The 26,583-nt window shown below is 39.6% G+C and overlaps 2 protein-coding genes across 2 annotated transcripts; one reads left to right on the forward strand and one right to left on the reverse strand.

Moving 5' to 3' along the window:
* The first annotated feature begins 274 nt into the window (after positions 1-274).
* LOC108681255 (CCR4-NOT transcription complex subunit 3) lies at positions 275-19,902 on the forward strand. Its single transcript, XM_047883163.1, has 15 exons — positions 275-432; positions 3,625-3,692; positions 4,016-4,180; positions 4,501-4,656; positions 4,854-5,036; positions 5,845-5,973; positions 9,115-9,630; positions 9,950-10,046; positions 10,397-10,519; positions 10,846-11,081; positions 11,114-11,170; positions 11,649-11,733; positions 12,046-12,452; positions 12,704-12,913; positions 13,879-19,902. Exons 1-15 carry the CDS (start codon positions 408-410, stop codon positions 13,975-13,977), a joined length of 2,556 nt encoding a protein of 851 aa, XP_047739119.1. The 5' UTR covers positions 275-407; the 3' UTR covers positions 13,978-19,902.
* Positions 19,712-25,833, reverse strand: LOC108681257 (GPI-anchor transamidase-like). Its single transcript, XM_018170274.2, has 9 exons — positions 25,635-25,833; positions 25,059-25,216; positions 24,480-24,615; positions 23,847-23,958; positions 23,331-23,427; positions 22,552-22,669; positions 22,080-22,190; positions 21,599-21,774; positions 19,712-21,142 (listed from the first exon to the last, which is right to left on the reverse strand). Exons 1-9 carry the CDS (start codon positions 25,704-25,706, stop codon positions 21,058-21,060), a joined length of 1,065 nt encoding a protein of 354 aa, XP_018025763.1. The 5' UTR covers positions 25,707-25,833; the 3' UTR covers positions 19,712-21,057.
* Positions 25,834-26,583: the final 750 nt, after the last annotated feature.

Consider the following 26,583-nt stretch of genomic DNA (forward strand, 5'->3'; position numbering starts at 1 on the left):
ATCTAAAATATAATAAAAAAATTAATTAAAATTGAATAGATAAACAATGTTATTCAATTAGTAATGAGGAAATGAGAACATTCTGATATCACGTTATACCAATAATTTAAATGCACGCTATTAGGGTTTGATGGCTGGCCATAAGAGTATAAACCACCTATTAAGGAGATGTGCTGCAAAAATAGAAAAATATGCAAATATTGCTTTATTTTACATCAAAGTAAATTTTTAAAAGACTTGGATTTTGCTTCAAGAAAAGAAGATCAGAAACGCAGCAATGGTGGACACACTCTAAGTATTCGCAGTCAGTTGAAAATATTTACTTAAACAATCGACCGGTTGTGCATGTATAGCAGTAATTTAATTATAAATATGTCAAAAAGTACCTGGAGATCCATTTCATAGCCATGGCCGCGTCTAGAAGATTACAAGGTGAGTGTAAAATGAAAGTGAGTAAAACGAAAAACAAGAATTGAGTTCGAACAGTGTTATGTGTTCATTGTAAACAAAAGCAACTAGTAATAAAGCAACGCATCGGGCTATTCTTTGTGCAATGTATGTACCTTTTGTCTTAAATTACTGTGAATCTATTTGATTAATAGTCTCATTTACAGATTCTGTATTTATGATGAATTTTCAAATGAACCTATTTTTAACTTCACAGTTCCTATCTTTATTTTAACTAAATTTTTCTAGGTAGGTAGGTAGGTCGTTCTTTTATAACATATGAATTAGTGTAGATGTTTTTTCTATAATTTTAATGAGCTCATTTTTAAAAATTTCAAGTCATTTGTTTGTCCATATCATTTAAATTCAATTTTAATCTGATGTTTCAGGCACTACCTACCTAGGGCTAGGCTAATTTGATTTGAATTTCACAACATGTTAATTGACCAAGCTTGTTTATTTGCAATACCCAATACCTATTCATTTACTACCTGATTTGTCTAAACTTTGAAATTACCATCAAGTGTCAACCGGGGGCCTGCGGCTACTCGGGACAGTTTTGAGCATTTTTTTTGGTAATAACTATTAATAACTTCTTATGATGAAACATTTCATAAACAAGTTTATGCTCATTTTATAGCTCATTGCGAGGGCTATCGAATGGCATTGTCAAAAAAATTAAACATGCTATTCGTAAGGTGCCAGAAGCAAATAAAAAGTGTCCCGAGTAGCCCCTTCGAACGGGGCCATAGTGACAGACCAGAAATTTTTTAGAATCAGTTCATTTTTAATTTCCTCATTTACTCAAGATTTTAACCAATTTCCTAAGTAAGCTAATGCTGTTTTCCAATTTTCCATGATACTTAACTGGTCTACTTATAGGACTCAAAAATGAACTTGAGACCAAGTCTCAAAAATTATCTGCTCTGCCACTATGAACGGGGCTACTCGGGACACTTGGAATAAAACTTCATTTTAAAACATTTGAAGCATGCAGATTGCAGAGTATGCAGAGTGTACTCATCCATTACTAACAGTACTCTGAAGTCCTCCTTTTTCATTGTAGATGATGTAGAGGTAGAATAAGTGACATTTTCTGCGATTTTTACTTGTTTTTCCTTTACTGATATGATATTACCATATACATTAATTACCATATTATTGATGTGATATTACCATATCTATGAACAGGCCATTGAGCATTTCAACTACCTTGTCCACTGCAAGCTTCATATCAGCAGCCTTTATCATTTTTTTCTGTATCTGTAAGCTTACAGGATGGCTTGTAATTTCACACCATTTTAATTGGGTTAAGTGAATTTACTATAAAAAAAGATAGTGAAAAACGTACCTGAAACAGAAAGGAATGTTTTAGTAACATAATATGTTTTGGAGAAATAAATCATAGTTTAGGTCAATTACTTTCATTCTATGATGCCTGGTGCACAATTCTAAATATGACATTCTATGCACAATTTTGTGATGACTGATGATGCACTAATTTTTTGATAAGTAAACTTTTTTTGCTCAGTGAGGTAAATGTAATCAATATTCTTTGTTTTTAATCAATTTTTTTCTTAACTGGAGCCTTTGCTAACTGAGGTTCTACTGTAAATGTGTTTTTGGGGGTGTCCCGAATAGCCCCGGGAAATCCCGGTGGAAATGACCATTTTTTTTTTACTACAGACCTTAACAGAAGTAACTTTTCAAAATAAAGTTTTTCACCATTTTTTCAGGAATTTTTCAAAGCTAGTGAACGTAGTATTTTCAAACTTCCTTTATACTACATAGATAGGAAAAATGTTGACATTTACGCCACTATATTTATTATTTAGTTTTGCAATATTCCAATTAGTTTTGCTACTAAAACAGTTTTACGCCGTGTTGGAGGACTGTCCCGAGTTGCCACGCCCGTCCCGAGTAGCCCCGGTTGATGGTATCTATGGGGTATGGAGGGACTTCCTCTCATGAAATGTGTTTCTTATGTATCATTATTCATTATTACTTGCAATACTTGGTAAACCTACCTTTTGATTTTCCAAGGTGATCTAAGGAAATGTTTTAGTTTGACTGCTTGAAAATTGTAATGAATTCTCATATGAACCAGAAAATTTTGCCATGTAACACTATTATATATATTTATGTACCGTAAAATGGGGTAACTTAGACAATTTTTTATAAATGATGCCATTTTTTTACTAGCTAATTTAAATTTGAATTTAAACATGCAAAATACAGGTCTATACTCAAGCTTCACTCACCATAAATTGCTGGCTCCTGCCTCTCATAGTCTTTATGTAATTTCAAAATAAGTGATGGTCTTTGTTACCCCAGCTCTTGGGGTATCTTAGAGCGGGTGGTAAAATCAGTTATATTTTTTGGTAAAATAACTCCAAATAAATCCAGGTTTTGGTGCATTGTAGTAGAACTCTTCTAGTTACATATGCAAATGACAAACTTGAGGAAAGTGTCATAGTTTGCAAATGGGGGGCACCGCCCCATAATGAGGGAAATGTGACTACCTAATGGCAGCCCTGATGGGGTAATATCTGTCTCTTATACACATCTAGATGTGTATAAGAGACAGGAGTAGCCCCGTTCGACGGGGCTACTCGGGACACTCTTTTTTTGCTTCTGGCACCTTACGAATAGCATATGGAATTTTTTTGAAGATGCCATTCGATAGCCCTCGCAAAGAGCTATAAAATGAGCCTAAACTTGTTTATGAAATGTTTAATCATAAGAAATTATCAACAAAAAACGCTCAAAACCGTCCCGAGTAGCCCCGGTTGACGGTATAGTACCACTCCTAGAACTTGACAAACTGAAGTGAAAGCAGTTGATAAACAATGTTTGTGACTAACATCGTACTATTTTGTGCACATTAGAAAATGAAAATGAGCCCAGCAAGCCTCATAGGTCATATTTTACAGCATGTCTCTACTTAACTTTCATTTATCTATGTATTTGATAGATGACTTGCATTTTGTGTGGGCAGAAGTTCCACTAAATCATTTTGCTTTATTCCAGTTAAGAATCATTTATCTTATTATTGCCCTAATCACTGAATATTATACTTTGTTCATGGTTAGTTTTCAGCTTGATGTGACTTATGGCGTATTTGCCTAAATTTTCAGTTGGTAATGAAAAAGTATGTGAAGTTTTTTCTCGTTCCAGGTGAAATTGATCGATGCTTAAAGAAGGTTGCAGAAGGTGTTGAGCAATTTGAAGATATTTGGAAGAAGGTAATTGGCATTGAATTATTAGTATTAGATTTTGTACCATTGTCAAATTATGTAAATATCTCTAATGCAGCACAAAACATCTCTAAACTATAAAGTTTCAAAGTAATTCTAATTATTATTTTGAAAATGAAAAAGAACAAATTTTCCATGGAAGCCACAGTTTTTATCAGTTGTTTTTAAATAATTTGTCTAATTGGATTAGTGTTTAAGAAAGCTTTTTCATTGAGTTCTGAATGATGTGCCAATGAAGGAAGAATAGTTTATTTGCCATAGCTGCGATGGAAATGATAGCTAAGAAATAATTGTTCACCATTTGATGACAGGTTCACAATGCAAACAACACAAATCAGAAGGAAAAGTATGAGGCTGACCTCAAGAAGGAGATTAAGAAGCTGCAGAGACTCCGAGATCAGATCAAGTCATGGCTCACTTCTGGAGAAATCAAGGACAAGACACAGCTCCTGGAGAACAGAAAACTTATTGAAACTGTATGTTGAACTCTTGGAATTTTTTTTAATCCTAATTCATTATTTCTCAACCTAAATTTTCTGTGAAAGCATCTTGAGAGTTCTTTCAAACTTTTAACTAAAAAGAAATATTTAGAGACTTAGAGTTGATCATGCAGTTTCTGGCTTCTAAATGTAATTAGGTCAAAATGATCTATGTTGGTAAATTTGTTTATTTTGCCTAAAATCTGTTCATACTAGTGCTTTTTGTTATGATAATTTAAATGGATGCTCTGCCAAGCAAATTTTGTGTGATGCATTATTGAACTGGATGAAACTTTCCTTTGATATAATTTTCACAGCAAATGGAGAGATTTAAGGTTGTTGAAAGAGAAACCAAAACGAAGGCATACAGCAAAGAAGGTTTGGGTGCAGCACAAAACAAGGATCCTGCGCAGAGAGAAAGAGAGGAACTTAATCGATGGCTCAATGAAGCCATTGATAGTCTCAACATTCAGGTGCATCTCAATTACTATTAAAAATGTTAAGCAGCCTCCATATTGTTTGTGACATTTGAAATTGGTATATTTGATATTTTAATTTGAAATTAGTCAAGATGTGTGTGATTATTGAATAAAAATTTTCTGGGTCATGAAATAACTGCTTAACTTGTTGAATCATTTGCATGTAACTAATTTTGATTTTATCTTAACAGATCGACCAGTTTGAGTGTGAGATTGAAGCTCTCTTAGTTGGTGGGAAGAAGAAGAAAGCTGACAAAGACAAGTCTGAAAGAAATGAGGAATTGAAAGCATGGCTGGAGAAGCATCGATTTACCATCAAGAAGTTGGAGATACTCATGAGAATGTTGAACAACGAGACAATCGACCCTAGCGTTGTGAGTCTCATTCTAGGCTATATTTATTATAGATTTACTATTTTATTTTGAAAGAATAATGCTGCTTCTGCATGCATGACAACACAGGACTGTTTATTCCAGTTTTGATTAGATTTAACCATGCAAAGGGATTACTTTTCCTCATAATCCTTATTATTTTCTCTTTCTGTATCATTCATATACCTCTGCTATTGAGGTTGCCAGTAGGAGGATGGGTGGTCAGTGTATCAGTTTTGATTTTGAATTTCACTTATGCCATCCCTCAACTGTAAAGACGCTTGATTATGACTTCAAATTTGGTAATAAATGGGTTTGCTCAGCCTGAATGAAGCTCAATTAATTTGTGAAAGAATCATCTGGGCATGCTCAACTTTGAGTGAAGATTGATTACTTTCAATTTGGGATCAATAAGGCACATTGATGTATCATAGCCTCTTGGATTGTGCAATCCTTATGGGTGCCTCAAGTGCTTTTGACTCAAAATTTTTATGATATGAACCCTCGTCAGACTGCAAAATTTTGCAACGTTATAATCCTGCCCAGTGTAGTTACATTTTTACCAGAGCAGTCCGACAGTTGTTAAATATGTTTAACTGCCCTGGCCCATCAACATTGCACTGCCCTGCAATAGGCATATTTAAGTATAATTATAATAACACATGTAATCTCGTATATGATGCTGTTTGTGCAGTTGTGTAATATATATATATATTTTGTTTGCTGTAAGACACTAGAATCTGTTTTACTTGATTTCATTTGATTAGTTTACTTTTTTCAATTGACTCAAGCTATTATATTATTTTTTCAGGTTCGGTCCATCAAAGAAGATGTGGATTACTATGTGGACAGCAACCAAGAGCCTGACTTTGTTGAGAATGAAAGCCTTTTTGACGACATCGATATGGAGGACCTCGATTACCCCACAGCAGAAATATCGGTATTGTTTAAAGTTCTGTGTAGTGTAACCTGCTATCCTTGCTACATTGCTGGGGGCTTGTAGTTCTGTGTAGTTGTTTGTTGCCCCAACATCACGCTTGCACGGGGGGAGGCTCCAGTGGTGCCCAAAGGAAGGACACTGGAAGAGAGGGGAGATAGGTGAAGGACAGGAGGGTAGCCAGGAACGCTACTGCCTCCACGGGACTGTCCCACAGTGTGGAGACACTGAGAGCCGTGGGGAAGGAAGGGCAGTTAAAGAGAGAGGCACTGGGGGAGTGTTCAACCCTGAAGGTGTAGGACGCCAGGAAACTGCAGTAGCCCGAACAGAGCTGAGATAGCACTGATCGGTAGGGGCGAGGGAGGGAGTCCTATTCCGGCACAATTGGTTGGGGTTGGGTTGCTAGAACGGCATTGTTTTTGGCGACCACCGCCATGCGGGAAGCGATCTCTGCATAGGGAGCGCTTCACTTCTTCATACTCTGGCAGGTATGATGCCGTTTGCTAGGTAGGGCAAAATAAAGTGGCTGAATCTTGATGTAAGAAAGGCTTTCATGAGTCTTGCCCTAGGGGGAGCAGAGACAGCATGGAATGAGGTGTGGGTAGGCTGCAGGGTGCTGGCGAGGAACTGAGCGCAAGCCAGGTCCAGGTGATCGGGTACGGGGAGGACGCCATTCTCATGGTGGAGATAGGCAGTTGTGGCCATCTTGAGGCAGCTGGTGGCCAATTGTGGCAAGGATAGCTGTGTTTTGGATAGTTTGGAGAGACTCACTATCGCAGTGCTTGAGGCGACAAGGTGCCAGCATAGTTAAGGATTGGACAGGTGATTGTCCGATAGGTGGCAATGATGTCCTCTTTAGAGAAACCCAGTTAGTGCCAGCCAGGGCTTCTAAGATTTGTAGAGAGCCCATCGATTTAGAGGCTATGGCTCTGACGGGAGGTGAAAACATGTAATGGGTGTCCCAGGTGACACCTAGGATTTTGGGGGTTTTATTTAGATGGATGATACTGTTGCTGATTGTGATGGAAGGGTGTGTGCGGGATTGATGACTGTCTGGGCTGAAGAGCATGACTGATGACTTGCATGGTGCCATAGTCACTTTCTTGAAGGCAGACCAGTTGGAGAGGCTTCGTAGAAGCCCAGCAAGGTCAGCCTCTGCAGCATCAAGCCTAGGAGAAGCCACAAAGATCTTGAGGTCATCCGCATGTGAGGCAATATTGGAGACTGGTATAGAAATGTCTGAGATGAAGGGCGGTGGAGATAACTGAGCCTTGGGAACTCCTGAGGGAATTGTTATGTGGGGAGACTGTGTTCTGAGATAGAGGCAGGATAACAGCCTGCCGCTGAGGTAGCAGCACAGCCAGCGGCCCCGATTGTGGTGTAGATCTGAGGCTGCAATTGTGCTGAGAAGGCTTCAATCGTTCGACGCTGTTGAAAGTCTTCAATAGGTCAACTGTGTCTGTCACTGTGCGGGCTGGGGACCGCCATGAGTTGAAGCCCATTGCAATCTGGTGCGCGAGTGGGAGGAGAGCGGTGACAGTAGAGTGTCCTGGCTTGAAGCTGTGTTGTGATTGGACGGTAGTCAGGGAAGCCAAGATCTGCTGCAGTAGGTGTCGTTCTAGGATCTTGACTGCTGGGCAGAGGAGAGAGATGGGGTGATATGACGAACCCTGGTTACCAGGTTTACTGGGCTTTTTTTTGAGGATAGGGATAATAATTGAATAATTTGAATATCAGCATAATTAATAACAATAATTTTGAAATTTTAGTTCTATATAGTGTAACCTGCTATCCTTGCCACATCGCCTGTGGCATGTAGTTCTCTGTAGTGTAATCTGCTATCCTTGCCACATTGCCTGTGGCATATAGTTCTCTGTAGTGTAAGCTGCTATCCTTCCTACATCGCCTGCGGCATGTAGTTCTGTGTAGTGTAATCTGCTATCCTTGCTACATCGCCTGTGGCATGTAGTTCTGTGAAGTGTAACATGCTACAACGTACCAAACCTCCCACGCTTATCTCATCACACCAATGCAGCTAATACCATCTACCCTTCCACTTTAAGGCTCGTAGTCAGAGTGCGGCAAAGTTTGAGAGCGAGGTATTCGCGACTATCGTGTGAAATCTTCTATATGCCCTGATCTCAGCTAGTCGCTACCATAGATCTTGTAGTCTTTGTAATATGATATCCTAGCTGCCCGTTTTTGCGGCAACTTGCGGCGTTCAGGTGGCCGAAGAATGGCCAGCGGTTGGCTATAACTAATTGGACTAAAGCGATCACTGGCCACGTATTATTCTTCGCCCCTCATTGAGTTTGCCTTCACCGTGCCGCCCGTCGTGGACTGACGGCTCAGTAACTTACGATGTCTCTTTCCCCTCATACCTTCCACAATGCCTCCATCGGATTGGTTAATATATGGGCTTTTCCCTCCACGTATCAGCATGCTTGTTCATAACTAGTTTTTGGTAGAAAATATCTATAACAAGTAGGCTGAGCAAGAATTGCCGAGTAAGCCATTCAATGGAGAATAAAAACATCTCCATCAAATTCTCTATAAAATTAATTCTCCATTAACATTAATATTCAAGGTTTCTTTAAATTTCATTTTATCATAACTTTTAATATAAAGTTTAAATATTTTTTGTTACCATCCACCGCTTATAAATAAATAGCTGGGTAAGCATGGAAAAATTCATATCGCCATCTCATTTACGAGTGGAGTAAAGTCCAGCCTAGTTTGTGAAGAAACGCATAGGGAAGAGCCGAGCCTGTTCGAAGACCCATGGTTCTCAATCCGAGCCTTAATGCAACTTACCAGCATGTTTTTGATCTACAGTTGCTTGTTACAGTTTTTAAAATCATAATGCATGCTTGACAGAATTTAGGCATGTAGTTTTAAATTGCCGTATACATTTAACGTGGAATAGGAGTTTATAGTTATTAAAACCTACCTAAAAAATATTGATAGCATTTGCTCAAGACCTATGGGAAAATGGATGCCCAAAGATGTGCAATGTAATAATAATGATAATTGGTTCATTATAAGAGTAATTTCTTGCACTAGTAGTGTAATTTAATTTTTTTGATAAAATTTATAATCATTTTGCTTTGATGTGGTTGTAGTAGTGTACCTTGATTGTTTCAGAACGCTTTGGGAGGACTTGGAGGCGCGGACAGCACGGAAACTTCGACGCCATCTCCGTCCGTTTGTGGTTCTTCGTCTTCTCCCGCGCCGTCTCCAGCTTCTTCGTCCATAACTTCGAACAACAACGTCACAGTAATCCCGGCAGTCTCGACGACGGTGGTGATGCCCTCATCAAACAGCACCAGCAATGGGAACAGCAGCAACGCCCTCAACAACGCAGTACCTCCTCCACCTGCTCCAGCGTGTCCGAGCTCCACTTCTCACGCGCAGTCTACCAATAATTCCTCTTCAATTACCACTAATCATTCCTACAGCGGTGGCAGTAGTGGAAGTAGCAGCAGCAGCAGTGGCAGCAGTGAAGCCAACTGTGTTGGTGGAAGTGGCAGCCAAGCCAACAACACCAACAGTGGCAGCAGCAATAGTAGTAACACTAATAGTAATTTCGTTAATAGTACCAGTAGCTTACATCACAACGAGAGGTCCAACAAGAGGAACCACAAGGATGATTCCAGAACAGTGAGTGTTGAATTAATTGTTCCCGTAATATAGGCAATCTTTTATAAGTGTTTCATGTCGTTTTCTATCATGGATTGATATCGTGGATTGGCTGACCCAGATATTAAAACTATTGCTGTAAAACAATCTTAATGGCTGTTTATCTTGCAAATTTCGTTATTATGATTAAATTCTCGGAATCCTTTAAACAGGCTGTCACAAAGAACTAAGCATGTAGTTTCTTCTTTAATGCTTCATAAAGAGGTCCTTTTGAGCTACTCGTGATTTGAAGAGCTGCACTATTATGACTGCACTTGTTCACTGTTGTTCTTATGGACAGCCTGTGAAACCGGCGGCAGTGCGGCCTAACCCTACCAACAACAGCAGCTCGAGTAGCGGCAAGGGCGTTCAGCATACGCCCACCAAACCCGTGCAAGGTTTGTCCCCTATAATTATATGCCATTTGCTACGAGATATTAGTCACGTTCTTGATTTGAAATAACGTTTTAGCGTAGGCGTCCTGCTTTACTTAAGTTCTGGAATAATTAGAATGTTTGAATTTTGTTATCCAATGAATTTAATGTATGAATTTTGTTATCCAATGAATTTAATGTAACTTCCGTTCTTCGTGTCAAAAGCCAGTAATTTTTTGTTTGTTTTTGTCTGATATCTGCAACCAGTTTTGATCTAAGTCATAAGTTTGCATGTTTTAAATGGCCTATTCAGTTAGTGTTTACTATAGACGTAATGACTTCAATCGTTATTTGAACTTGAGTTAACCTTGCAGGATCTACAAGTTTGTCAACACCGAATAATAGCAGCACAAGTTCAGGGATGTCATACCTCGCTGCCTCCCAGCAGCAACAACTACTTCATAATTCAAAAAATTCCACTGCCAAGAACAAAGACGGTCAGTAATATTGCTGATATCGATGTTTAAGAGCAGGTTTGGAGCTCTTGAGCAGCATTACAATGTTATTCCACGTTATCTTGTGTAAATTTGTGATTCTGACCCTAAATATACTATCTGAACCGTTGGAGGGAGAAGAGAGTAGATCTTTAAAGGACCATTTCCGTAGTTTTCATCTTTCACTGTTGTTCTTTTTTGGGCGTCTTCTTTCTAAAGGTGTTATAAAGTTGTGGAATGCATTGAAGTTAATGCAAGTCTTTTGGCCAGCATAATTTTTCAGGGCATCACTTATTTAGTTAACTCTGCTCCTCAGGCGTGGCGTTGAGCAATCATGTTGGTGCTCAACAACAACAAAGTCAGCAACAACAGCAGCAGCAGCAGCAACAACAACAACAGCAGCAGCAGCAACAACAGCAGCAGCAGCAGCAGCAGCAACAACAACAACAACAACAGCAGCAACAACAACAGCAACAACAGCAGCAACAACAACAGCAGCAGCAACAACAGCAACAGCAGCAGCAACAACAACAACAGCAGCAGCAGCAACAACAGCAACAACAACAGCCGCAACACAATGCAACATCAAACGGACCTATAATGCACCACCACATACAGCAGCCTCAGTCCCAACACCCGCATAATAAAGTTATAGTAAGTTAACTTTCATCATCTGACCAGCAATAATATGTATTGATGATACCACGTGGCTTGTTGCTATCATGAAAAACAATTCAATTTTTTACCACACATCTATTTAACATCACTTCATGTTGTTTGTTTGTCTGTCTGTTACAAATCTTATTATCGATATTTAGTACGCTTCTAAATGTCCAATCGATCTAAAATTTTGCACACTTGCGTAAAGTTGGTGACAATTCATAAATCAATTGACAGAATCGCCAAATAAGTGCTCAATCAGCGGTAGTCAATTAATTTTTTTTTTTTTTATGAAAAAGACTTTTGTATAAATCTTATACTTCACAAGCAAATTCATTGTTCATGTGTAACATCGGTGACACCGGTGTGCTCTAAAGCGTGGTCTTTAAAAATACTTTTTAAATGCATATTATTTGTTGTGTTCTCATTCTTAATTTATATTGATGCTTTCAATGCCCTCATGTTCTTTCAGAATTCTTCCTCTGAAAATGGAGCAACGTCTTTGAAAAATATTGCCCAGAAAAAAGTCAACGAGGTTTCGCACCAGTCCAGTCCAGGTTAGATGCTCAATTGGACTCATGCATGCAGTTGCATAGTATTTCATTTTTCAGGGGAGCCTGAAGACTTTGCAACCAGTCGAAAAAGATGTTATTTTTGTGAGAATCTGCATCAAAATATTCCAAGCATCGTGAATATTGGAAGTGAAATTCAAAATTAAAATTTAGAGACTTCTTAGTTTTTGCTTGTTAACATAATCTACGAAATCGCTAGTGTAATTTTCAACTAATTTTTGTTACGGAATTATAAGATAGAGGTACTCTGGAAAAGGTTTGTAATGATTCTGTAACGGAATTCTCTTGCCCAAGCAGCCGCCTCCTCCAGCAGTGTGAGCAACACAAGTGCCTCCTTATCAGCGTCTGCTCCGAACAGCGCATCTGTAGCGGCAGCAGCAGCAGCAGCGGCCGCGGCAGCTGCTGCTGCTGTCAACACCAGCGCCACTCCTTCCACCATCTCAGTTGCCATGTTCTCAACTTCTGTGACTGCTTCTACTACCACTACGTCTGCTGCGGGTGCGGCCGCTGCCACAGGAGAGGCGCACGTTCCACCATTATTAGGAGTTGCTCCTCTTGGCCTGACGCCCCTCACTGCGGACCAGGAACTTCAGTACAAGAGGTTACAAGCAGCATCCATGCACATGCCACACCCTGCTGATAGTGAACGTCTCAGGATACACTTCCCAAGACAGCCCGTTACAACGCCTCCGCATTTTCCTCAGGTCAGATATCGCTGAAATCTAATCTCTTGCAAATTTTTGAGCAAATATGAATGAGCATGAAGTCTTCGTGAAATCGTGTTCCTAGTTATGAACGCCAACTGTCATGATGTGACAACACTCTGTGAGGGCCTGGTGGGCCTCTTATCTGGGGCCATTGGTCCAAGTTTTAGTGAATTTTTAGCGGTAGTGTAAAATTAACTCATCAGTTATGCTTCTTGCTTAAATTTGTTTACACTCCCTCCTTACTGCAGGTTCCGCCTCCTCTATCAGACACGGTGGACTTCTTCCAGAGACTGTCAACTGAGACGCTATTTTTTATCTTCTATTACTTGGAAGGCACCAAAGCACAGTACCTTGCTGCCAAAGCTCTCAAGAAACAATCTTGGAGATTTCATACAAAGTACATGATGTGGTTCCAGCGACACGAAGAACCCAAGGCAATAACGGATGAGTATGAGCAGGTAAGTGACTGCTCTTTGTGGCTAGAGTTTTTTTATGGGTTATTTGCCACATTAATGACCCATTTAACTATGTAAAGAGTAATTAAATTCTATTATCTTCTGGTGGATATTTTGTTCATACGAAACGCCAAAATCTGTTGAACTGTCTCTGTAAACGCAAGTGTTGTGCCTATCTGTAACTTTCAGCTGCAATGCTAAAGTATATTAGGAAAATAAATTGGACATTGCCGTGACTGCTCACTTCGTGGATAATATAAACAAAAATTTGTTGCACTTTGTGTGTTGGAGTAGATTTCAAACAAATTTCCTGTTATACAGTGAAACCCTCGCATTCTAAAAATTTGTTTGTGCAAACAAACTCTACTCTGTAATAGGAACCTTTTTACCTTTACCTCGCTCTCACAATACGTCTGTGGTTTCTTCTGTAAGCCCCAGCACTTTTCTAGAATTGTCTCATTTACTAGTTAACTTTACAGCTAAAGTATTTTTCATTGTCGTCACAGAGTGTATTTGCTTTATCTTGAGATTGTGTGCGTTGCTAATTGGTGTCTTTTAGCGTTTTCGCTTCGATTTTCTTCATAACTTTTTACCGCCCGAACATGGTTACTGTATGGATTTAGTAAGAATAAGCGGGTTCCCACTGTATTAGGAGATCAGACGAATGGGAAATGAAATGTTTCAAAGATTATGTTGATCTCTAGTCCCAGGGCTTAAACGGAATAATTTCTATTCACACTGCAAACTTTTTTGCAATACGTCACTGTTCTGCTTGTGCTGTCGTAAAAATAGGTTATTGTTGTAGTGCATTCTGCACACTTGTGTGAAACATTTACAAGTATTTTCTTATAAATCATGAATTGACTCGAGTATCTTTCATAGAATTTTAATTTAATTCAGAAATATGTTTTGATGCAAACGTCTTCTATTTACACAAACAATATCTCGATTATATAATTTTTTTTCAGGGCACATACATTTTCTTCGACTACGACAACTGGGGCCAACGTAAGAAGGAAAACTTCACATTTGAGTACAGATACCTGGAAGACAGAGACCTCAACTGAGCCACAAGTCATTGTGTAGCCATTAGCTATTTTTACGATTTCAGAGGTTTTTTTTTCTTCCATTCTGTTTTAGTATTTTTTTTTAAATTTGTTATTAAGAATAACATGTAAGATACTTTTTTCATAGTATAGTAAATTATATTCTGTACTATTAAAGATTTTATTTATGAATTTTCCTCCATTTCATCGATGCGTAATTTGTTGGCTACTCGTTCAAACCATCATTGGGTGTTTGGTTCAAGCTATTGCTCATCAAGTAACTCATTACTTACATCAAGTGACTCCCTCATTACCTACATCAAGTGACTCCCTCATTACCTACATCACGTGACTCCCTCATTACCTACATCAAGGGACTCACTCATTACTTACATCAAGTGACTCCCTCATTACCTACATCAAGTGACTCCCTCAAGCAGCGTCTAACCTCTACACTTCCAACTCGCATTTGTTTGCTGATCTTCAGCTAACCAAAACTGCCGAGGCGCTGCTAGTGAAAACATTCACATTACTTCTCTGAGTTTCAAGTTGGTGAAATTTCCCAATCAAAGGTGTCTAGCAAGTGGCATTTCAGTGCTGTGTTGTGCTTTCGAAATTCAACTGTGAAAGAACCGTAATATGAATTCAGATGAGCCTTGCTGCTTCCATAATAACTTTGCCAGTTCAACCTGTTACGTGACAAGGTTGTTCAGGTCATATTTTTTTTTGTGTTCACTTTTCCTACGTTATTTCTTCGTCGGTTTTTACGCCGTTCTTACTAAAACATTCATTTCAAGTGGTTAGAAAAGATATTCTGAAAGTCGAAAAATAGCTGAGTTGGTGATAATAAAATGGGAGCGTGTTGAGCCCTTCGTAGCAGAAATAAATATGAATTACAATATCTTTTTGAGGAGCCCTTCGCTCTTGTGATAACTTGAAGTCATTGAGTTTCAGTTCTGTGAAGCTCATGCTGTGTCGAAATGAGCATTCTTGCCCTGCTGATTTTGAGGATTGATCGTAATTTTGAATTTTTGCAGGGTGAACTGGGCTCCTATTTTATCTATATTCTGTTAAGATGTCCCGTAAGGTCATCTTGCTATTGAACAAAGCACTTGAGGTTTCTATAAGTTATTGGTGTCATTGGCTATATTTATCAAAATTTACTAAAGTTTCATGTGTTTTGCCGTTAATAATACGATGGTCACACTTTTGTAGAAGAGGAAACGATTTACTACTTTTCAGGATAGCTTCCATTCCATGTTTGCTCACGCTGTTACGTTCGCCGAAGTGATGTGCCCTGTTCCTACTTGCGACTCGATTAAATGGTAAACCTCAAATGGTGGCAACCTCGTGTACCAAAACCTTGTACTTTCCGTTACTGAATTGCTAACTTGAGCGGTTATATGCTCTGTAAAATGTCCTTTAGGAATCTTTTGTTGTTGGAGAGCGCATTCATCCTTCAATGAAGTCGTGGTGCTGGCTGGTGGTACTAGAATTACGCATCCGTTGCATAATTATTTCATTTTACTCTGATATGTAAGCAAATTATTCATCATCGAGCGAATATCCATCTTCGACTTCAGCAGTTTTGGTTTAATCTGCTTGTTTGCATTCTTCAATTAATTCTCGTCACTGAACTTGGTCGGTTTGTCTGAACATCTTAGGTACTCTGTTCCATTGTTTTCATCAATTTCGTTCATCCGTTTACAGAGGCATGGTAAATAATGAAATTGAAATTCACTGCCAAATGCCTTTAATGGGATGGGCTGAAATTTAAAACGCGTAGATAGGCTTTACATGGCTCGGGTTATACCAGTTAATATCGTTAATTTGTTGTCCCCAGTGTCATTACGGCGACCGCTTCCAGCCGTCTTTTATGAATATGTCAAGTCATGAGTAGCTTTCTCTACTGGCAATCGACTTTGCTCAATAAATTCGAGTTCCTAAATTATAGAGGCATTTTCGACTTAGAGTTTGGAAGAAATTGGAGATAAGTGCCTACTCGTAGGCAAACGTTCGTATCGTTCTGAATTAACGTTCTAAAGTGCAATATTTTATTTGGGCTTACAGTCTAGCAAACTCTACCTGCTTATACTGCAAGTGGCGTTATCTCTCAGCAGTACATAACGAGGTGCACTTGTTATTCCAGCTGCTGAATCATTCAAACATCTCGCGGTGAGTCGTAAGTGATCAATTTGTTTTACTAAGATATCGAGTTTTGCTAGTAATCGATTTAGGCGCCGAAACCTTGAACCGCGGAGCTCAGTCCCAACGTCGGTGCATTATTTATGTGGCCAAGTTTCTTCTTAGCCTCGCTTGTGTCGAAGTTACGAAGGCTTCCATTTGTGCTCGCGCGTGATGTTCGTTGTAGGAGTCAGCGAGGCGCCGCCCGTTCCGATGCCTCCCATGAATAGCATTTCCATTACCGTTATTCCTAGATTTCTTACGGTCGTCGGACGTTCAAAAACTAGTGTGGGTCTGGCTTCTTCGGTTGACCTTGGACTTCGTTTCATGGTGAATGTACACTTGTACAGTTTGAACTGCTGCTAATTTTTGAGAATTTGTCCAATGCTATTATAAATAGTGTAAAATATGTATAGGATGCTTTTCTCCATTTGAACCCTGTTGTCGTTTGGAAATATTTGCTGATTGTATACAGTTGTACTTAAGGCGCTCAAAGACGAGGATCTGTTAGCTCCTCCTCTTCATGATCATCGTCATAAGAATTGGATGGAATATTCTCATGAACTGTACATTATTGATACGAATCAGGTTTAATAGAATGCATCACATCGATTGGAGTCTATTGCTCTCGCATATTTTCTATGTTTACTTTGTAAGCGAGTTAACTCTGTGGAGAGACGCACTCATTCGACGCTTACACTAGGAATAATGGTTATGATTAGTACGGTATTGTGATGGGTAGAGCGGGCTTAGGGATCACGCCATCAACCGTCCACTTTCCAATGTACTGATCCACAAACAAACGCATTTTTTTATAAATTCCTCATCTTTGTGAAAGTTTTCTACCATGTCAAACCCATAGTTTGCGCCACTGCTTCGTGATTGCCAGATTGCCAACCCTCGGTGCTGTTAAGTTACTTAGGTCTCAACCTTCTCTGGTATTAATTGACTGCAAATTTACTAATTTTCATTGAAAATTGACTGGAATTGAATCGTTCTTTTTTCAGGGTAGGTGTTCATTTCTACTTCAGTTCTATTTAGCTATTCAGTTGTGTATCTATCAAGTTATTTCAAATCAAAATGCGTGCGTGTGTTTTATGATTTCTCTGGAACGGTCGGGTTTGATGTCGCGAGTTCTTGATTTGCTCGTGTTATGTGGTTAACATTGAATAAGATCAGAGTCTTGGATAAGAGCAATGATGGATATCGAAGATGAAGAATCGTTGTTCTGGTGAAGAGAAAGACAAGAAAATAGGAAAAACTGTGTTGAATTTGGCCAGATTTTTGTGTTTGTTGTGTCGGGCAAGAATTCTATTCTGGAAGCTTTTCAAAGGGGTACTGTTGTGGCACTGAGCGACATGACACCAATTATTTTCGAGAGTTGATTTTTCATTTACCGCAAAAAAAATTTCGTCACGACTTCTTTTGTACTGTATTATTGATAGGATTCACTCAAAATTTTGCTCACAGACATCTTGTCTCCTGTTTTTTTTTTTAAATTTTATTGCTTCCATGGTCAACCATCATCGGTAGGGATTTTTCATATGTGAATCGTCCTTTGCAAGTAACGTCATATCAGTTCCCATAGTCTTATTTTGCCAGTTCTAATTAAGTTCTTGGCCATATTACTTGTTCAGACGAATGTCATGCTTATTGCGTCGGCAGCATATTCGGCGCTCAATAGCGACACCTTCGCCTCGCCAATTAATTTTTTTACTTCTGATTTTTAGAATGGACAGCATTGTTCTAAAGATAGCTCAGCTTTCTTGTGATTCAAACGTCCATGTGAATGACCCTTCCTAACACTGTTATTTATTATGACAAAGTCTAGTAGGTTTTGCAACTATGGTTTGAAGGTATTTCACGAGATAGCACTAATCCTGTAAAGGCTTGGCGAATACGTCGCTGATTTGGCGTTTAAACACTGCCGTCGTTTATAGCTGCATTCTGCTTGAATATGTTTGCGAAAAATGTATGTCTATGTTGGTAATGTTCAGGAAACTTGTTGAGCTACGAGCTGTACATGTAAACTAAGATGATCTCATTTGTTGTAGGAGCAGCTGCGCTATGTTAATTGAAATCCCTTCTCTAAACATTGTATCGGCATTTCATTGAGTGGGTGTTAAGTGGTTCACTTGTCCTCTCTTCTTGGTATTTTGACCGAATTACTCCAGCTGTAGAATTTATTCCGAAATTTAACGATCGCCGTGACCTTAGGATCGCAATATCGGCTACCTGAAGTATCTCCAAATTCTTCCTTGAATTTCCTTGAACTTTCCGCTACCTAAAATGATTTCAGTTTTGTATGAAAAGTATCGGTTTGGTGCAACTTGGCAGTTTTTAATTGACGGCGAGCCAGCGTTCGCGCAGGTGCAGAAGTTGTCAAGGTTCAAACGTCAGCATTCCTGTTAAATGGAGTTTCCCGTCGAAATTAAATTATTGAGTTGTTAACGAATGGTAATTGCTTTGCATATCATTCTTTTATTGTGGATCTGAGTATGTATAGGGGTCTCTTACTGCTCTTCAATAAACCAACTTTTAGAACTGTTTTTATTCGCTGTTGAGTTGGGCTTATCCTGGGATTCTTCTGTGGCTCATGTGGAGATATTCTTCATGTTTATTTAATACCGTTAAACTTACTTGGTGATTGTGGTCGCCGAAGTTTGACGCGTTAGTGTCCAGTAGCTCGGTCGAGTACGTGAACTGAATTAAAAGTGATACGCTTGCAATCTTGTTCTCTTTCTCGTCCACCGAACTGTTTGCTGCTTCCTCGAGTTCAGACACGATACGAAAAATGCTGGGAAAAGCAGCTCTGATCTAATGCATTGGCTTAACCTCGTTTCATGCCGAGAAATATCCCACGTTCCTCTAAGATTTTACTTACAAATTAGAAGGTTTTATGTAGAAGATAGGATTCTTTGTGTGCTGGACGATGAGTGGAAGTTCCTCCAGATTTTGAGCATTTATTTAGAGGCGTAAATGGCTCTTTCCGACTTCTGAAGTGAGCTCAGAGTATTGGTAATAGTTTATCTATGTGTCAAAGTCGGCAATGTCAATGTGGCAATTTCATAATTTATGACGCCCAAACATTGGATAACTGGTAACGTTCATGCTCCCAACCGTTTAAGTTTGGCATATCCAGGCGTGTAATACAAGAAGATAAATGCTTTAACAAGAAATATTTTTTAATTTCAGCTCGAGGTGCTTGCCTTTTAATTTAGTATTATGCGATCGTGCTTCCCCATGACAACTTAGTTGCTAGTCGCTAAGTAATGGACGATATTGATGAATGATCTCTTAAGCCCGCCTCCTGTTCACCTCGACGTTAGGGATGTTTTCAAGTCTCCGTGGTGGCACATTTCTTATCGTAGTAACGGAACATAACTCCCGTCTGATAATTTATAGCATCCATTTGGGGTTCGGCCAGAAGTGCCGAAAGTCTAAAACCGAACGCCTAAATTCCTGAAACTAGCTGATTACTTTAACTGATTTTTATAAACGAAAGATTTTCGTACACTTGTTGTTCTGTCCTCACAACAACTAACGTTCAGGAAACAAGAAACCGCAGTGCAAAACAGTAATAACCTTTTATCTCGCGGAAACGTGTGAAGCAACTCAAGAAAAACGTTGCTAGTATCGTGAGCAGAAGAGCCTGCTACGATACGAGCGAAAGCAAACTTTACTGGAAAGCAAACATACAAATAATCGCTCCGGCACCTGAAACATTTCAAGTGATATTAAATACACTTAATTTTCCTGTGACCGATGTTTTCTTCACCCTGCCTTTCCTCATCCTGACTTGCGCTGCTCAAAACGAGATAAAAAGTAGATGCTCGTGCTCGTCTCGCTTAGGATGCTACTTATATACAATTCTTGATACATTGACATGCGAGTATATGTATATGATTAAAACTTTCCAGACAACCTACAGCCAATTACTTGGCCTGGAATTACTTCCTTGACCTCCTGGGTGTCGTAATCAAACAGGAATGGCATTAATTGCGACCTTTAATTCACAGCGTCTAAGGGGCCATAACTTCTGCGTGATTTCATTGTTTAGACAAGGAATAAGAAGATGAGTGGAGGCTTGAAAATAATTTTTCAATTCAATTGTTCATTCATGTTCAGTTGTAAGGGATGTCGCATTTTGTGCACACCACCGTAACCATAATTCTAGGCGCGTTTTGGAACAGGACATATCAAACTCCTTGCCATTAACAATATTGGGACAAAGGCAACAAAGACTAGACATCGCTTAGAATGATCATGAGGTATTGCCGTGACAATTGGAATGCTTCACAAACCTTTGAAATAACCAGCATAATTACATACTCAATCCAGGCAACTATTCAAAATCTGCGCTGGAAACAAATTTTCAACTTGAGCGGTAAAAATGAGGAAATTCGCACAAAATGTGCACTGAAATGAACTGAACTTATTCGAAATTTTATCACAAAAAGTAGAGAAGCATAAAAAAGATCAATCTGACTCGCGAATCGCGTTACGTTAAAACAGTTCGATTTAAAAGTTTGAAAAAAAAGGTTTTGTGATGACGCTTCGACTTCTGTCCACCATAATCACGAAAATAAAAATCAACTATAATAATCGCCTTATAAAAAGTCAAGAGTAGTTAGCACACAAGAGGCAATGCAAATTTTTGACCTCCGCTACGAAAACCTTTATAGCTGAAGCGCCAGCAAGCTATCCTACAACTATTAGCACACGAGAGATCAGAATGTGGAACCGGACTGTCCATTCCATTTGCAGAAAGTTCCGCTGATTATTAGGAATCTAAAACAGCGTAACTTTCTTCACCTTAATAAAAACTGCATAGTAACAAGGTGCTATGCAAAACACACATGCTCATTACTTCTGCAGTAGAGCAGACGACGTCGTGCCGTCGGTGGTTATCGGAGCTCAGGAGGCTTTTGGTATGGGGAGCTGGTGGGCGAAGGAGAGGCTTTCGCCTGTAACATCGCCAGCTGAAGACGACGAACAAGTTCTGGGAAAAAAATATACTTTCAACAAAAACAGAACAGAAATAGCTTTCCGACTAATGATTTTCAAGTCAGTAGTGGAATCATGTTGGCATATGCCGAAGTTTGCGGAGGAAAGTAATGTATTCAATAAAGATTCAAGCTGAGCTCAAGTTTTCCTAGTACTCTTAGAATAATTTAATATATGTAGATTATAGAAATCAACATCGACTAGAATACGACTACTAAATAAATTCTGATACCCAACAAAAATATTTCCTTTATTATGAGGATGCCAATGACCATGTTTCCTAAGGCATGCAACGTCAATTTAAAATTAGATGCTAAAACTCCAAAAGCAAATTTTTTATTTAAAATTGAAATCTAATAAATTTTAATCACAATATTTTAAGCTTGATTATTTTTCAATCTAAAACTATAGGCTAGAAATCCACAAGGTATTTTTTTGTGTAAACACAGACTGCGGTAGTGTGTCGTTGGGCAGGAGGCGGGGCAGCTGAAGGACGTGGTAGGTTAGCAGGACGTTCCTGACGGAGCCGAAGAACTCCGTGACCAGCACTCGCTTGGGGTCTCGTCGGTAGAGGTCGCGACGCACTCCCACTGACGAGATGCAGTTGTGCTTTGGGCACACCGACAACTGGGGGACAAATCAGTATTTTGATGCGCATGACGATGCTATTTGTTATTTGACGTAACGTTTTAGTGCATTTGAAGAGATTCAAGAACTTCCTAAGAGAACTTATGCGAGTATGCGTAATACTTACGAACTGTGCGTGACACAAACTATGAGTGTTACTCACGAACTATGCGTGACACAAACTACGAGTGTTACTCACGAACTATGCGTGACACAAACTATACGTGTTACTCACGAACTGTACGTGATGCGCATTATGCGTGGTTTTGACAAACTGGGCGTGACGCACTATGCGTGTTACTCACGAACTGCTCGAGCGTGTGGGCGCTCTCGGGCGTGACGCGCTCCAGGAACTCGAGGGCGTAGAAGGTGAAGCGGTCGATGATGTACACGCCGATGGCGGGGTCCACGTGATGCTGTCACCACACAATTATCAGACATGCAAATAATTTGATAATGGTTAGTACAATTAAATTATTGAACAGAGAACTCAATTAATATGATATGAAATTTTCAATGAAATCAATATACAATAATGATCATCAAGATGAAATATGAAAATAATTATAAATATGATAATGGCCAGTGAAATCGGTTAAATACTATAAGGATTTTCAAAACAGATAATATCTTCAATCGACAATCATATGTCATTGTATCAAGAAATCCCGTTAAAGAGAATGGCAGCGACGAAAGGCTCTTCTTCAATAAAACCAAAGAGTTTTTATTTGTGTATAAACATCCTTGTTTTGTAATCTATAGCGAGTGAGTGCGTACCGACAACGAGTCTTCCCCTACGAGGCTGGATGCGATGGCGAGGATGTTAGGGGAATAGAAATGCTCGTACATGCTGGCCGCTTGACACGTGTCTATGATGAACAGAACTTCGTGGTACCTGCACGGTTAGTGGCATATATGATGAACAGAACTTCGTGGTACCTGCACGGTTAGTGGCGTCTATGATGAACAGAACTTTGTGGTACCTGCACGGTTAGTGGCATATATGATGAACAGAACTTCGTGGTACCTGCACGGTTAGTGGCGTCTATGATGAACATAACTTCGTGGTACCTGCACGGTTAGTGGCATGTATGATGAACAGAACTTCGTGGTACCTGCACGGTTAATGGTGTCTATGATGAACAGAACTTCGTGGTACCTGCACGGATAATGCCTAACTTGGGCTGTTTTTTCTATAACCATGAAGGACGTGCAGGCGGCCTGAAGCGAGTTCATAAGACAGCTTTTTGCACGTGTCAGGCAAACGGTACCATGGACTAAAGTAATTAATAAATATTTGTAAATAAGTAATAAAAAATATGCTACAAATAGAAACCGGCGGATGCGAATCAGATTTTTTCATTGAAAGCCTCGTGCAAGAGACAACGAATGTTGTCCATTGCAAGAGTCTCAGTAGAGGTAACAATTCGTCAACATTTACAGTTCTAATAATTTCGTTTTCTACAAGTAAACAAAATAAGGCAAGCTTTATTTTTGTGTAAAAATAAGCTAAAATTTCGCAGTCATTTCAGACAGAAAAATGTTGAATAATTCACCTTTTCTTCTGCCACATCTGCTCGAAAGCATCAGCCAGCTCGACGTTGGTGATCTCTTCGGAATCTTGAAACTTGAGGAACCCGTCTCCTCCATGGCCTGAAATAAACACTAAACTTAATTGCTGCCACATAATTTCTTCTATGGTTCCAAACTAGTTTGAATTAGTAATTCAATGCTTAAAAAAATGAAAGTAAGCCGCGATAAATTTAATTTTAAGAGAAAGAAATCCACGTTTCGACGCTGAACTCTCGAAGTCTGAGAATGGCAATGAAGATACTTCACAGATGTATTGGCATGTTAGCCTGAACTGAAAAAACAGCTTGGGTCAATAATCACAACAATAAAACCTAGAAAATACCTTTAACCCTTGTCGCACTGAATAGGTATAAATGTGCCTACACTCGGTATTACTACAATTATTTAGCCTGACAGGAGCTAAGTGTATATTTACAGTATATCTTCCCGCAGTATCAAGACATATGAAATGACCACTACGGATGCCGCTATGTCGTCACCGGTCATGTAGAGGAGGACGTTGCTACCGTCGTCTGTGAGCAAACGTTTGCTGCGAGGTGTGGACGGCGACAGGCGACCTGTCAGCAGGCGGACGAAGTTTTCCACTGTCACCTGCAGAGAAAAGTTCCGCAAATGATAGCAATCGACGAGGTTGATGTTAATATGAACAATTTCGGGTAGGTTTCAACACATGAAAAACTGAAGAATTAAATGGCAGATTTGAATGCAATATTGATAAATACATATGGAAATGTACATAATATACAGAAATGTAACTGTAAAAACAAAACGGGTGAATTTGACCAGGGTGCATGAAAATGTTCTGAAACAACCGATATCATGTTTGATTTTGCATGCCAAATTCAAGATCAAATCGAGATAGAGCCGTGTAATAGGTATAAAAAGTTACGGGTTCTTGACTGCGTCAGCCAATCAGTGCCGGCGTTTCAATGTAAAACCACCAATCACATACAAGAAATCGGCCGCTACGTGTACCGAGGACGTTATGTGTACTTAGGCCGCTACGTGTACTTAGGCCGCAACATGTACTAAGGCCGCTGCGTGTACTTAGGCCGCTACGCGCAGTTTAGCAAGTTTTGACAGTACGGCCCCAGGTCTACAGCAAGACTCGCCTCGTAGCCGCGGTAGTCAACTTCAACGTCTTCACCGTAGACGTTGATGTGTTGGTGCGCGTTGTTGAACACCGTGGCGGGCCTGGGGTTGCGCGGGTTGCACGCCATGTCGTCCGCAACCATCAGCAGGATCTGACTGTAACACCAGCTAAGCAAAGACTGACAAGCTAAGCAAATCCTCTAACGACGATTATTTAAAAAAATGTGCGCAAGATAGCACTGCGACAATGACTGCGATTCCTTCCAATTCAGATATTCAGCTGTTTATAAATATAATAATGAAAGGTTAAACTACTAAATAAAGAAGGACAAGAGATTCGATTGTTTCGTGAACGAGAATATTTATAGCAAGAAAGAAGGTATTGAATCAAGTTGAGCAAAAGGAACACGTCTGCAGAACTAATTCAGTCATATCCATCCATCTGTGGGAGTGAAGAACATAAATCAAAAGAAATAAGTCTGCAGAACTGATTTCGATTATGACATTAATATTAACATTTCATTAGTGTTATTCTACCGTATTTCCATGCTATAATTCCATCTGTTGGTAAAGATGCAAATTACAAGAAATTATTGGACCTGTCAGGGATGCCGAGCCGCTTGACGGAGCGGTACATGGAGAGGACGTTGGCAACATGGCGGTAGTTGAACCAGAAGCGCGAGGTATCCACCAACACCGCCCAGTTATTAGAGTGACTTCTGCCTTCTTGGTTTAGGAACTTCTCAGCTTCGGCTTCCTGCAGCGACATTAACGATGTATTATACACTCCCACATGCCGGGAGCTGCGGCACACTCACGATCATACTGCATGCAAGCAATGAAGTTTCCGGCAGTGAAATATCAAGGGCCGCAATATCAAAAATAGTTACGAGTTTGCAACTCCCTCAATCACTGACAGCTTTACAAGCTTATCCCACCAATCACAGACGAGAATTTGGCCGCTTCGTGTACTTAAATGAGCTTTGATAATTTGGTCCCTGAACAACTCGCGTAAAGCTCATTAGGAGCTCGACTTCCACAATCACACGCGAGTGCAAAAAGTATCAACCATAAAGGCAATTGTACACAAGACATGGACGTTTAATAGTAATTATGAGATTGCGATGATATAGTCCAAAGATTAGGCGAGTATTAATAGGTCTTGTGATACTCACGGCATCAGGAGAACAGACAGCAAGCTGGACGACCAGCAGCAGCAACAGCAGGCGGCCAGCGTGCGGTTCCATGACGAGTTACAGGCTAATGCATCAAATGCATATCTTTTAAAATTGCATTTTTTGCTAATTTTATAGAAGCATCGCTCATCTATAACTACACTAAAAAATTCTGTCGAATACAAAGTTTCACGATGGATTAATTGAGGGCAACCACACGCACAGTTAAGGACGGAAAAGTTAGTGATGCGTGAGTTGTTAGTAGTTGTAAATATCGGTCAGGAAAGTTGGTATATATGGTCGAACACGAAGCACGCATCTTCGTCGGAGCTTATAGGCACTAAAGCTCAACAGATTCAAAGGAAGGCATTACGACACGATCAAAGAGTGCTAAGTTAAATTGCATGTAATTGACGCTTGGGTAAGAATTTTGGGCGTCGTCGAGGCCTTTCGTTATGCTTTGTTGACCATTTACAGTTTCATTCATTAATGTCATACGTGAACCGCGAATGAATCAGAGGCTGTATACATACTAGAATAAAAGTTCATGGTGAGCAGGAGTGTTGTGCGTGTCATATGAAGTCGCCTTCAGTGAGTGATGGCAGCTCTATTTAATATAATACGACATCAGCCATTGTAAGTCTTCGGAATTGACTCTCATTTGTTTTTCTGTGTCCGGCTTATTTTTACTGGCAATAAAGTATATAAATCCTTCATCCAATGCATACCAATGTGTACGAATTAGCTTTATTAATGATTTAATAAGAAGTTCAAGTATTCTAAGTTACAGTCCGCAAATTACGAATGACAAAATTCTCTTATCTCACAGAAGAAGTTGGAATTTGGGATAACCAACTTGGTTAGCCAAAATGCCATCACTAATGCCATTTATCGTGTCTCTTGACCCACTAGTCCCACTATGATTGAGTCATATATCGTGTCTCTTGAC

The sequence above is a fragment of the Hyalella azteca genome, unplaced genomic scaffold, assembly GCF_000764305.2.
Source record: "Hyalella azteca isolate HAZT.00-mixed unplaced genomic scaffold, Hazt_2.0.2 contig12168, whole genome shotgun sequence".
Taxonomy (NCBI): domain Eukaryota; kingdom Metazoa; phylum Arthropoda; class Malacostraca; order Amphipoda; family Hyalellidae; genus Hyalella; species Hyalella azteca.